Here is a 14,521-nt window from a genome sequence, read left to right as displayed (position 1 = left end):
TAATAAATACAATTCAAAGCACAAATATTTGCTTAGAGCAGAAGTATCTTATAAGATAACAGGCAGGTTCAGTGACTTTCTCCTGTTTAACTGAGGTTAGAAAAACAGGGTTCAGCGCTGGAAATCTTGTAGTTTAAAGCCAATGCCTTACACACTAGAACATTCTCCCTGTCAGTTGCAATCAATGAATGGAAGGGTAGATAGAAGTTTATATAAATATCCCTCCATCCAAATACTAATTTTCTTAATCTAATTATATGATCATGTAGAGTAGGGGCCTACACCTGAAGTATAAGGTGCAAGCCAGGAACCAACTAGTTAGGAGCCACTATAAAGGTAAAAAAATCCAATCCAAAAACATGGACAATATGCAAACTCCACATAGACTGTGAATGGTTTGGGACTGAAGCCCAGTCTGCTACAACCATGAAGTGCAGATCCACCACATGAGCTGACATTATCAGTGCAGTCCCTAAAGAAAGTGAGAAAGAACTATTACACTTAATTTAACAAGATTATATTTTTACAATAGCAAGCAGATTTGTGAGATTTACACATAACGGCAAAATTAGAAGGATAATGAATTTTCTGGAGGCAGACAAAAAAATTAAAAGGACCCTTGGAAAATAGATAAAGATAAGTGCAAAGTGCTAATCCCGACAAACATAACATTAAAAGATTATGTTTGGTATTTTTCAATTCAAAGCTATCTCTTCACAAACATATTACTGTACATATGCATCTGCCACGCAGAATTGTGTTCAAAAGTTAAGCACTTTCTCCAAATTTAATAAAATATCTTGCCTGCACTGGCTTTTTACAATAGAGGATATGGAGCATGGATGAATCAATTTAAAACCTGAGAATAGAATTTTTAGGACATCTTCCCCCCTATCATAGGATCATGAAATTCTGTAAATTGAAACCATAACATGATGAGTACCAGTAATTATTTGTTTCTATTTCAAGCAATGCTTTAGATAATGATCATTTTCACAAGAACAGGCCATTCAGCCCAACAAAACTTGTCAATCCTATTAACCTAATTTCTCTAAAACAACACTGACTTGAGCTCTGAAGCTTCCTAAAGTTCTACTGTCTACCACACTACTTAGTATCTTATTCCATATGTCAGTTTGAAGAAAAACTTTCTCACATTTATACAAAATGTACCTTTTAAAAAGTTTCCAACTGTGTCCCTGTGTGCTTTTTGAAGAACTTGGATCCACCATACTCATTCCCTTCATAATTCTTAATGGTTCAATCATGTCACTTTTAAAATCTATTCACTTAAACTAACCCATTAAACCTTTAACCTATTAAATCTTTCTCAATACTAAAACCTTGCAGTATTAGAATCTGCCTATTTCTCTTCTATGGACTTTCTATAAAGCTCTTAATATAATTTTTCTTTGTATTATGGAGACCTAAACTGCACACTGTGCTTCAGATGAGGTCTCACGTGTGCATTATATATAGCTTAAGCTATAATTTCTCCTAGCTTGTGTTGTACAGAAAGGTTATAACTGATAAAAAAAACTGTCACTGAAATGACTAAAAAGCATTTTTTAAACAAAAAAACACTAAACCAAAACATAAATGAACAAAAAAGCCTAAAATGAAATTACAACCACATACTCAAAATGTACAAGTAGTTATTTATTATTCAGATAAAAAATGTGATGCATACATACACAGACAAACACAACTTTTAAGTTTCAGCTAACAATTTTACTCTTTTTTATTTAAAGAGTGAAAAAACTGGACCTCCTTCTGGCAATCAATTAGTGAAATTAAGTGACATTAAACTGACCCAATTAGTCTAATGCCCACCTATTGCAAACATCATTTGCACAAAATTTAGCAGTTTTCACTTTAAGGTAACGGTGGTTTGGTTTTACAGCAGTAAAACTCAATAACCAAATATGTTAGCATATAACCCTGGTTTGAATAAGAAGCCATTAACATTGAACTGTAGTTCAAGCTATTGAAAAGAATTGGAGATGGAAATTTAGGATAAATTAGTTCAACCATCAAGTTGACAATATTTTTAACAATTAGAATATCAGAATATCTAACAAAATCATAGTGCATTTGGTTGCAAAGTTATGCACAGTGCAACTGTTTGAAAGACTGTACAGCATATAACTTCACTTTCTGTAAAATGTGCAAAAACAAATACATGCTGGAATGCACAGTGTGCTAAATAAAGTGAACTGTCGAGCTTGCTGTATTATGATATGGAGGTCAATTCAGTCGCTGCAATCAAACTCCTTTAATGCTAAGTTTAAACATTTTTTTTATCCTTTCTCTCTTTTGCCATCTTTTTTCCATGGTTTCTTGTATTATTTTTTCTTTTTTTGAGAACTGTGTCTGGTTTGATTTCTGCCTTGTATTTGAAGCTCCTAGGTTTGGCTCTGGTGGATTAAGCAAATTCAATACTGAATGGATGGATTTAAAGTGTTACTTTAAAAAAAGAGTACACATATTTCTGGCTAGAAGTCATTTTTGCAAATCTAGCAAGAGCCTCTGTTTTTAGACTCAATTTTAAATCAATTTTGAATGATTTTTAATAACAGTTATATGTAATATGCATGCCACATTAATAAATACATTTTCAAGTGTGTACTGAAATACACAAAAAGTTCATATTATTACATATTTATAAAATTTTTATTACATAATAGTAAGTTGTGCTTACAGAGTAATTTTTATACTCCTTTTTACAGTACACTAAACAACTATACACTATAAGGCTATATGGCCTAATGAGCATAACAGTTGCTAGCTTTCTAGATAAAGCATGTTTTTGATACACAGCAATAAAAATTGGTCAAAGTGAGAAGGACATGTCTGGTAGCACTTCAGGTATGAAATTGAAATACACTTCAGAACAGGTAATCCACCTGAAGTTAAGCTTGTTTGGGCCCGGCCAGTACTTGGATGGGAGACCAGCCAGAAAGGTTGAGTTGTTGCTGTAAGAGGTGTCAGTGAGGCTAGCAGGGGTTGCTTACCCTGTGATCTGAATGAGGATCTCAACACCCTGGCAAAGTGTCAGGGACAGTGTGCTTTAAAAATAAAACATTCATTCAGATGAGACGTAAAATCAAGGTCTTAACTCTCTGTGGTCATAAGAGATCCCTGGACATTCTTCAAAAACAGCAGGGTCATCCTGATATCTTAGCTAAATTTCCCATCATGGCCTTGTCTTTCTGGCCCCCTAATCATCCTCTAATTGCCTAACTGTCTCTCACTCATTCACCACCTAACAGCTAACGTATGGTGAGCATACTGGTGCTACAATGGCTGCCATCACTTCATCCAGGTGGATGCTGCATATTGCTGGTGGTCGAAGAAGCTCCCTACTCACTATGTAAAGCGCTTTGAGTATGGAGAAAAGTAAAATATAAATGTAAAACAAATAATTATTATTATTATTATTGACAGTAACAAGAGCAAGTGTGTAATCGATAACATGGCAGCCGTGTTTCTGAAACATATAACAATGTCTATATACTGTAAATGAAAAAACACAAACATACCAAAGAATGTAAAATGACAGGTAACACTGGTCAACAAACATTAACATTGCTGTCCAGTCACCTCAGTTAGTTAAACTCAAAAAGAGAAAGTGTGCCGACACCTATTTTCTGAACATCAAGGAGGTTGTGAGAATATCCTGACTTCCTAAGGAACTGTGAAATGTTTGATTCAAAGTTTAAAATGCCCAGTGCTGCCAAAGAAAACAGACGTGCTCCTCGAATAAATAGACACTATATAATACATAGTGACGCACATTTTACTAAAGATTAAGAAGATAACTTTCCATATAGGCAGCTGGATCAAAAACAGTCTCACGGTCTCTTTTAAGACATTTCTGCTTGTTTCTACAATGACATAGAATTCTTAAGCACATTTTCAGATAAAATTTAAACTTAAGAAAAACTTATTGAGGTAAGTTACCAAAAAATATACTAAAATAGAAGTGGCCAAAATTTTATAAAATTACAGTAAAACTAAACTAACTGAAAATGAAATGACAAATTAAAAAAAGAATAGGAATAAACACTTTTCTTCAGACATTGGGGCTACATAAACTAACACCCTATTAGCTTCCTTAATCGCTTTTGTACAATGTCTGGATGCAGAATGTGAAGAGTCCACCACAAGTTCTAGGTTCTTCTTCTTATAAGGTGTACTTTCAAGTTTTAAACCTCCTATTGTGTATTCAAATCTAACTTCCTACATGTAGTAGTTTAATTTTAAGCACATTAAATTTTATCTGTAACAAATTGCTCACATTCTGTCCAGATCCTTCTTTAAACATTCAGCTGATTTTATATTTTCTGCCATTCCATCAAGTATTATCAAAATGATGGGGGGGGTGGGGGCAATTGTTTTTTTAATCTTTTTAAAATTAAAAATTAAATATACATTAAATGTAAGGATAAAGGAGCTACACTTGTTGTCTGATGCATACTGAACTATTCTTCCTACTGCAGCCACTCACAGACTTCAATGTGTTTTTATCTGTACTGAAGTTTCACTTACACCAGTTTGTTTCCCAAGTGGACTGTCTCTACACCACTTTCCTTTTGTTCTTTGTCTTTTTCTTTCTCTTTCGTTCTTTCTTTCTTTATAGAGCAATACTGCTGTCTATACAATACCTGGCTAAATGTTCCCCTAGCTCGATACATCTGACTTGGTTAAAATTCTTTTTCTATTCTTTAATTCCCTCCTTCTTTACCATGAAGATCACTCACTTATTTGCTGTTAGCAAATACAACTACTGTACTGTCTGATTGCTTCTTTTAAGCTACAGTATACCTTCTGCTACTGTTGCCACCAGTTTACAAACAGCTGCTGCTGAGGTAAACATGTACCCTTCACTCATAAAGTGCTTTGCTCTTTAGCAGCTGCAAAAAAAACCCTTCTAAAGTCAAAAAAGATGTAAAACATAGAGATAATTGTTATTATCAAAAAAAGAGACAGAAGAAAAGTTTTATGTTAAGAACGGAGAGAAAGAGACAAGATCAAAAGTTTGTGCCCATGTCAATACCAAAAAGACAATACTATCCTGTTGAAAGTTTAGAAAAAAAGCTGAGTCAAAATAACCTTAAAGTGGCAAAATAAAATGTATCACAATTTTAGTTCAATCTCGGCTAAATTGGGTATGTACACAACGGTTTAACACTCCCAGAGGATTATGGGAATACTACCATAGAAACGGAGCACCCACAAATAAATTAAGAAGGAATCACATAATAATGGGAGACATAATCAACTCTTAAACAGAAAGATATTAAAAGAAAAGTATATCAAGAATGAATTACATTTGTAAAAATCACCAAATAAATACTGACATTATGAAAAAGGTCACAGAAAACTAATAAATATTAACAAAAACTGTTAAACATGACACCCATTCTATTAGTGGCAACCCAAAAAAAAAAGGCTTTTTGGAGCAAAAATATTGCATTAATCAACTTTCACACAGATGTTTGAACGATCTCATTCTGCAGTTAATGCTGTAAACTACAGAAATGCTTTCTGGGTTCTTACTCTGGACGAAAGGGAGGTTACATAAGAAAAAACTGTGAAATAAAGGGACATTACAGTCAACTCAAGAATTGTCACTCCAAGAAATTAAACAAAATGAATGTATAAAATAAACAATGCACACAGTGAATCTTATTTTGGGCTCAAACACAGAGAAGCTGTATGTTATTATTTTAACAAAACATTTAATTGAGAAGTACCGTATATTTTTATCTACAAAATATAAGTTTCAGAATTACTGGTATATTCTTACAGTTAACATTTGGTGAAGCCTCCTCTGGAATGGGTAATATCACAGAGCCTTACTTTGTAAAGTGTGCAAAAGTCGAAGCAGAGTTTTGAAGGGATTTTAGAGTACTCCTCCATTCAAAACATTCCAAGATCCTCAATAGTCCTAGATGTGTATCTGGTCTGCCTTCTTCAAGAATCTCGAGTTTGAATCCTAGCCTGATGACTGTCTGCCTGTTTTCCCCTGTTTGTGCGTGATTTTCTTTGGGTACTCCAGTCATCCATTCTAAAGACATGCATGTTACATTAACTGAAAACAGAATTTTTTTCCAATATGAATAAATATGGGTGTGCACATGTGAGTTAGATTTCATCTAGACGTTGTTTCCCACTTTGTGCTCAGTGCTGCTGGGACAGGCTCTAGAACCCAAATTCCTGAAATTGATTAAGTGGGTATGATAAGTGTTGGCTGCAATGGATTTATGCCCTGTCCAAGGGATTGTTCCTGCCTTGCGCCCTATGCTTGCTGGGATGGACTCCAAGCCCCCGCAACCTTACTCAGGATATAGTGATCTTAGAAAATGGTACAGTATGGTATGAGATAATTGACTGATACAGTACTTGGGCATTTAGCTAACCAGACAAGTATATTGGAGTTGGTGTACTGCTTTCAGATGTAAAATTTCTTATGTTCTTATATGCATATTAAAAGCAAAAAATTTACAAGAACTGGAACAAAATATTTAAGGGTTATATCAGGCAATGTTTAAAGAGTTAAGCTTTAAGAAATAATCTAAACATGCTAAAGCTATAACTAGAGATGCACAGTATGGAGACATTTATTATTTGATCTGTATAAAAGCATTATCTAGAAAAACTAAGTGTAAATATCTTTGATAAAAATATAAAGTGCACCAAAGGAAAATGTTTTGACCTATGTTTTTTTGATTAATTTACTGTTCCAAGTTTTAGTTGTAAACTATGAGGTACTTTTTTCCAGCTTTTACACCGGTCAACACTATTGTAAGTTAAACTACACAACTTACATTATATTAAAAACATACTGAATTGTAACTGAGATAGCACCTCCGACTAGCACACCAACTAAGATGGCATATAGGAAAGAGACCATTAGCACAAAAAGAAAAAAGCTTCACAGATTAAAATACTATGGTAGATAAAAGCTTAGTATTCAGCCTAGTTAAAAAGGTAAAAACATGTAAGTGAGTAATGATATAGACAAATGTAGCATAAGATAATTTAGATAGATAGATAGATAGATAGATAGATAGATAGATAGATAGATAGATAGATAGATAGATAGATAGATAGATAGATAGATAGATAGATAGATAGATAGATAGATAGATAGATAGATAGATAGATAGATAGATAGATAGATAGATAGATAGATAGATTTTATTTCTTGATCATTCATGGTTATCTCACATAATAACCAAATATGTGTTGCTAAAAGTAACACAATACCTATGGCAAAAGGTGTAACAATAATTGAGATGTTCCGAATAATGTGTAACCTGCAGTTTGAATTGTGCTTGCTCTTCCGAGAGGATGGGAAGCAGCAAAAACAAAGTTCACCTCCTTCTGTGCAGGGTACCCAAGCATTGAAATGATCCTCATGCTAGGAAGCATTTCACTCTGCCCAGTGCGAGATTTCCATCTCAGCAGTGTATCCCCTCAAACAAATCACTGCTAGATTGAGTGTCACAGTCACATAACCTCACATAAAAGAGTTAAGACTGCCTGTGTAGATACACAGCAAAGAACACTGGCAACACTGGAGTCCATTCTTTTTCCTACCTTACAATAAACAAATCCAGCCCCTGACAAAATAATTCACAGAAGCCTAGCCTGAAGTCCACTCAACATTTAAAGCTATTTTATCATTCTTTTTTATTCAGCTGGATGTGTAATAAAGAAGAATAAAATTATTCATTAGTTAAATAGATCTCATTCTTTACTTGAATGAACAGTATTAAGTATAATGCCTGCTAATCTGGTCATCAAAAACATTTGTTGCTGACAATTTCAAATCTGCTACTCATTTCATCAGTTGTTGCCATAGACGAGGGCTCTTAAGTAACGCACCCTACTAAACAGAAAAGAAAAATGTAATATTTTGATAGCTATAAATACAAATAAACAAAAGATTACAAATAATATAAAACTAGCCTACATGACTAGTGCCTCATGTTTGCAGATAATTTATGATTGTTACATAAAACTAATACGCATAATAGTATTAGACATGCCATACTCAGAAGTGGGGTTTGGTAAACTATCAGAGATAGCCTGAGCATCTTCAGATGATATACATTTTAGGCATTGATGGTTCTTGGATTTTTATTTTTTTAGGATTGGAAGTATTACTTTCAAAATAATTAATCTTTGCTGAACAGTTTAAACTGCAGTTCTAGAAATACAAAAACAATCTCACCATTATCACGAGTAAATCAATTGGATTATAGCTTCACCCAAATAAATAAATGTATGTTAAAAATTAAATCATGCACTAGAAACATATAATACTGAGGAAATGCAGCACCTAAAGAGTATTTTAGACACGTTCAAACAGATTATTAGGCCTGTACTGTCTTTAAATGCCTCAGGTATAGTTTTTAGGTTATTTTGTTATTAAATTAATAAAGTGGTGACCTTTTTCAAAATGAAATGTATTATATGTTTACAGATGCTAAAGACAGACCGGCAAAACTTAATAATAATAATTGTTTCAGCAAGCAATTTTATATAGAACTCTCCACTATTACAACAGCTCCAATCAGACAATGCTGACCACATTACTGATCTTGAAGAATAACCTCCTTTCAATTATTTCTCACTCAGTACATATACAAAGCAAAGCACTTGAAATGAACTACTTTAAAGATCACTGTCATAGTGACCATCAAACTATGTGTAAACCTCCAGATGGTTCATCTACTCTTCAGTAGTGACTGAATCAGCGACACTTATGAATAGCAGCAGTTCTTCATCTTGTTTATCTCATATGCATTTTGACATTTGATTCCTAACAGACATACATACATACACAATAATTTTATATATATATATTATATATATATATATATATATATATATATATATATATATATATATATATAAAATAAATAAACTCTATGTTCTATACAAGAAAAATTGGTATTTCACTTTGTGTAAATATTTCCACTGTGTAACATAGTGTAACATTGTCAAACCTACGTAATTCAATATAGTACTATGAGGTGACATTGTCTATCCCAGCTGTCCTTTATGCACAAGGCAGAAGACACACCTGAACAGAGTGCAAGTCCATTACAGTGTTCATTAAACATACACAAACACACCCTCACTAACATGGAGAATATTTGGAGATGTGGGAGGAATACAAGAATACCTGAAAGGAAACCTGCAAAGTCAAGAGAAGAATTGCTCATGGACCAGACATCTGAACTCAAGAAGCTGTGACTGTGACTTAAGAGTACTAACCACTGCACTACCATGCCATTCATCTTCTTAAACTGTGTTTGTATTTCACTTTCACCAATGCTGCAAGAAAACTGAATGTCACTATAATAGCACCTGAAACCTTGGCTCTGGAAATGATCTGGAATAATACCAATGTAAAATATAATATCACCAAGTAAAAAATACAAACAGATATTGATAAGCATAGTTTATCTAAAGAAACAGAATTTTGGAATTTCCAACATGTTCCATTTCCAAATATTCTATTTGAAGTCAAGAGAAAAACAGAGCTTATTTTAACAGTGGTGGCTACTGGGAATGAGTATCTCCTTCCAAACATAGCCACATAAATCCTAATGCTAGAAAAGATTAGAGGACCAATACATTCTTTCTGACAAATCATTGGACTGTGGGAGGAACCCACAGATCCTAGAGAAAAGCCCCTTAGTTGAGAACAATGAAAACAAGCAAAGAAAAACTGACTCTGCAGCCCAATCAGCAACACTATGACACTTAATATGTGTTCAATTTGAATTTCAAATGTGAGAAAAATACAATTTGGTCAATATAGGTGAATATTTTATGCAAAACAATGCATGGAAAGAAATTTTTAAAATTCAATTCTTTAACTTTATTTCATTTTTTACAGCCTCACATGATCATAATAGCTAAAGCAGTGGTGATGTATTTGTACCTTGGATTTCACCAAAGATCATTTAAAGCATTCACACTGAAAGAAAAAAGCTCACCATTAAGCAGATACCAACACATTAAACGTCCCAGTTCAAAAGCTTCCTAACACAAAGGGATCTTTTTTGACAAAAAGACTGGCTTGGCTGGCTATTTAAATCTTTGTCTGGATTCACATCCAAAAGGCTAAACCAACCATATCAGTCCCTTGCATGGAACTTTTATATTGAATGCAGGCATGATAATGAAGCTGGTTTCAGAACTGGAATCCTTACACATAGCAGTTTAATCAAAAGAAATCCTGTTTTTAATTCTTTTCATTAGCTAGATTACCAAAAAAAACTGCCATCTGGAGTTTAGGAGGGAGTTCACTGTAAAAGTAACAGTTTTGCCTGTTTTGTGATTTTCTGCAGTAGACATTACTTTCAAAACGTGTGTGTTAAGTTATGCAAAGTAATTGGTGACTAAGCCATGAATACTGTTCATACTGAAAAAAGATAAATATATGTCATTCTGTTAAGCTAAACTGAAAAAAAAATGTTACAATAATGGAAAGCGGAATTAAACCAACTAAAATGCTAAACCTGAGTGTGTATTTAGACACAGAAATATTATGACTCGTGATAAATTGTTACTAGTCAAGTATTTTCACATAACATTTTGTTCTTTAAAAAAAGTGTTTTTGCTAATTTCATTGTCAATACTAGAGTATCATTAAGATGACAGACATTTTTATCGTTACCAGCATTTCAGCAGTGCAAGAAGTATAGTAACTCTAGCTCCTAACAGAATAAATTACCTCTTTGATAAACAGTCGATTGTTTATTACTATTGGCACAAGTAGAAAGAAAACATACAAAAAAGGCATCTTGAAAAGTAGGCTCCCAGTATCTTATGTGTTTTGCGTTATAATAATGCTGAATATTAATACAAATTAGACCTTTCATTTAATCTTCTTCAATTCCTGTTATATGGAAAACTGCTTAATACGTTTCATAATTTTCCATAAAGAATGTCTATAAAGCATTTACTGTTATCTTTCTCCATCTGAGATGAAAATAGTCAAAAACTCCTAATATTGCCAATTATTGCAGTTAACAATTATCTCAGAAAAATAGATAGATAGATAGATAGATAGATAGATAGATAGATAGATAGATAGATAGATAGATAGATAGATAGAGCTGCCACTAACTAGCAAGAGACAGAAACATTTTCAATAAATATGCAAATTTGTATAATGATACTTATGCTAATTTTAAATTGTATCTTTTTCATTCATTTTTTAAATTTTGTAATCACAACCACCTACCTATTTGAATTCCTTACTGTGTATATAAACAACCTTTTTCGGTATAGACGCTTTCGAAAGCTTACTATAACTATGCGTCACATTTTGTTTTATATTGCGGGAAGAAAATACAGAATATCCAAAAATGAATTTCTCTAAGACAAAATATTTCCTATTTACATCTGTTACCACTCTGCACTGCGGGAATGTGTGCGAGTTAACCAGAAAATGATCTTGATAAGACTGAGAGCAACACGGGAAACATACAACACGCACTAACGCGTATTTAATACCATAACATTATCTAAAGTTGGAGCTCTCGATTCGTCAAGATTGGCGAGACAATATGATTATGAGCCTTTGGAGACCGAAGCCCCGTGTCAATGTACCGTAAAATTATATATATCTCCGCAAAAGTGCGGTGCTTTCGCATTAAGATTCGGCGAACGCGACGATTCTCACAGGTTAGTCACGCAGACTGCAGGCAAAGAGCAGATTCTTACCAATTTGACAAACGAAGAAGAGCTGACAGAGCGCCAGTGAGCTTTTGCAGAATGACACTTCCATGTTCTATCTTCTCAAAAGCCGCGCCTGTAGTTGAAACGTTTAAAAAACAAAACGCTCTAACAACGAAAAAAAAATAAAAATGAAATGTATTCCGGAAGCTCCAGAAGATGCTATATTTGATTCATGCTGCTTGTATTTCCTCGTTTGGGCTTTGCAGACGCGGATACTTCGTCTCTTTCGAAGGATAGAGTGTCACAGTAGCATAGCCATCTCAGGCTTCACTGAGTGCGCGTGAACGCGAGTTGAGCCGAGTGAAAACGAGAACGCGCACCGCCCACCTCGCTCCCGCTCAGCAAAAGGAAGGACCCCAGCTTCGTGCTTCCCAACACCTACTCCTCCACTCAAGCTTCTCCAACAATTCATTAACTTAACTTCGTTGTGAAGTCTCATTCTGCTTATGGGGTAATAGATCTGTTGATACGGTCGTCTGCTGCTTCTTGTATTGAAACTTTATGTTAAGGCTTATTCTTACTTTCTGTTTGTTAAGTAATTAAACGATAGTTTTAAAAAGCATTCATATAAACCAAAAATGAAATGATGGTTTTAAACAGCATTCTCTGTAAAACAAAAACATTTAAATATTTGTAGACATTAATTTTATTTCTAATCTGTATGCATGAAAATAGTTTCCATCAGTAACAGAATTCTGGGTTCAAATCACTGCCCAAACACGGTGTGTAGCGTTGACATATTCTCCGTTTTTTTGTGAAAGCCCATAATGATAAGATAACTGCCAACAGTAAATTGATCATATGTGAGTTTTTGAGTTTGGCTTGAATAGGTCCAGCACCTGCCCATGGCTGGCCTGTACTTTGAACACAAATCTATTTGGATAAGCTTTAGCTCCTTATTAACCTGGAATAGAGAGGGTCTGTACATAACCCAGCCACAGGGGATGCACAAACCAGTGTGTTTCTTTGTGCTGGTCCCAAGCCCGGATAAATGGGGAGGGTTCTGTCAGGAAGGGCATCTGGTGTAAAATTTTGCCAAATTAAATATGCGGACAACAATACACATTTCCATACTGGATCGGTCGAGCCCCGGGTTAACAACAACCGCCGCCAGTACTGTTAGTCATAAGGGTGCTGGCGGAAATGTGGCTACTGTTGGCCGAAGAAGAAAAAGGAGAAGAAGAGGGGGGAGACGTGTCCAGAGGCAGGAGGAAGGTAAAGAGAGTAGAACTGAGGGTAGGAACTTTGAATGTTGACAGTATGACTGGTAAGGGGAGAGAGTTAGCCGATATGATGGAGAGAAGGAAGGTTGATATATTGTGTGTGCAAGAGACTAAATGGAAGTGGTGTAAGGCCAGGTGGATCAGAGGTGGACTTAAATTGTTCTATCATGATGTGGATAGGAGGAGAAATGGAGTAGGGGTTATTCTGAAGGAACAGTATGTCAAGAGTGTTTTGGAGGTGAAAAGAGTGTCAGACAGAGTAATGATTATGAAGTTGGAAATTGGAGGTGTGATGATGAATGTTGTTAGTGCATATGCCCCACAAGTTGGGTGTGCAATGGATGAGAAAGAAGATTTTTGGAGTGAGTTGGATGAAGTGATGAACAGTGTACCCAAGGGACAGAAAGTGGTGATTGGAGCAGATTTCAATGGACATGTTGGTGAAGGGAACAGAGGAGACAAGGAGGTGGTGGGTAGGAATGGAGAGAAATGAAGAAGGTCAGAGGATAGTGGATTTTGCCAAAAGGATGGACATGGCTGTGGTGAATACGTATTTTAAGAAGAGGGAAGAACATAGGGTGACATACAAGAGTGGAGGAAGATGCACACAGGCAGATTACATCCTATGCAGAAGAGTCAATCTGAAGGAGATTGAAGACTGCAAAGTGGTGGCAGGGGAAAGTGTAGTTAAGCAGCATATTATGGTTGTCTGTAGGATGACGGTGGAAATCAAGAAAAGGAAGAGAGTAAGGGCAGAGCCAAGGATCAAATGGTGGAATTTGAAAAAGAAAGACTGCAAGGTTGAGTTTAGGGAGAAGGTGAGACAGGCACTGAATGGTAGTGAAGAATTACCAGACAGTTGGAAAACTACAGCAGGTGTAGTAAGGGTGACAGCAAGAAGGGTGCTTGGCATGACATCTGGACAGAGGAAAGAGGAAAAGGAAACCTGATGGTGGAATGGGGAAGTACAGGAGAGTATACAGAGGAAGAGGATGGCAAAGAAGAAGTGGAATAGTCAGATTGATGCAGAAAGTAGACAAGAGTACAAGGAGATAAGGCGCAAGGTGAAGAGAGAGGTGGCAAAGGCTAAAGAAAAGGTGTATGATGAGTTGTATGAGAGGTTGGACACTAAGGAGGGAGAAAAGGACCTGTACAGACTGGCTAGACAGAGGGACCGAGCTGGGAAAGATGTGCAACAGGTTAGGGTAATAAAGGATAAAAATTGAAATGTACTCACAAGTGAGGAGAGTGTGTTGAGCAGATGGAAAGAATACTTTGAGAGGCTTATGAATGAAGAGAATGAGAGTGAGAAGAGTTTGGATGATGTGGAGATAGTGAATCAGGATGTGCAAAGGATTACCAAGGAGGAAGTAAGGACAGCTATGAAGAGGATGAAGAATGGAAAAGCCGTTGGTCCAGATGATATACCTGTGGAAGCATGGAGGTGTTTAGGAGAGATGGCAGTGGAGTTTTTAACCAGATTGTTTAATGGAATCTTGGAAAGTGAGAGGATGCCTGAGAAGTGG

The 14,521-nt window shown here is 35.3% G+C and overlaps 2 protein-coding genes across 5 annotated transcripts in view; one reads left to right on the top strand and one right to left on the bottom strand.

The window, feature by feature from the left end:
- ptprz1a (protein tyrosine phosphatase receptor type Z1a) overlaps positions 1 to 12,052 on the bottom strand; it is a 326,171-nt gene extending 314,119 nt beyond the window's left edge. For 2 of the 4 annotated variants that reach the window (XM_028812515.2, XM_028812516.2), the window contains exon 1: positions 11,758 to 12,052. In XM_028812515.2, coding sequence (XP_028668348.2) covers positions 11,758 to 11,821 — 64 coding nt within the window. In that variant the 5' untranslated portion in view covers positions 11,822 to 12,052. The remainder of the gene's footprint in view (positions 1 to 11,757) is intronic. The other 2 variants (XM_028812517.2, XM_028812521.2) reach the window with 1 other exon arrangement.
- LOC127528811 (craniofacial development protein 2-like) overlaps positions 1 to 14,142 on the top strand; it is a 239,691-nt gene extending 225,549 nt beyond the window's left edge. The window contains exon 2 of the mRNA XM_051929935.1: positions 13,607 to 14,142. Within this exon, the coding sequence (XP_051785895.1) occupies positions 13,607 to 13,945 (339 nt within the window). The 3' untranslated portion in view covers positions 13,946 to 14,142. The remainder of the gene's footprint in view (positions 1 to 13,606) is intronic.
- Positions 14,143 to 14,521: the final 379 nt, after the last annotated feature.

The sequence above is a fragment of the Erpetoichthys calabaricus genome, chromosome 1 (genome assembly GCF_900747795.2).
Source record: "Erpetoichthys calabaricus chromosome 1, fErpCal1.3, whole genome shotgun sequence".
Taxonomy (NCBI): Eukaryota; Metazoa; Chordata; class Cladistia; order Polypteriformes; family Polypteridae; genus Erpetoichthys; species Erpetoichthys calabaricus.
The sequence above is the reverse complement of the archived record's forward strand: the minus strand, read 5'-3'. Positions and strand labels throughout refer to the sequence as shown.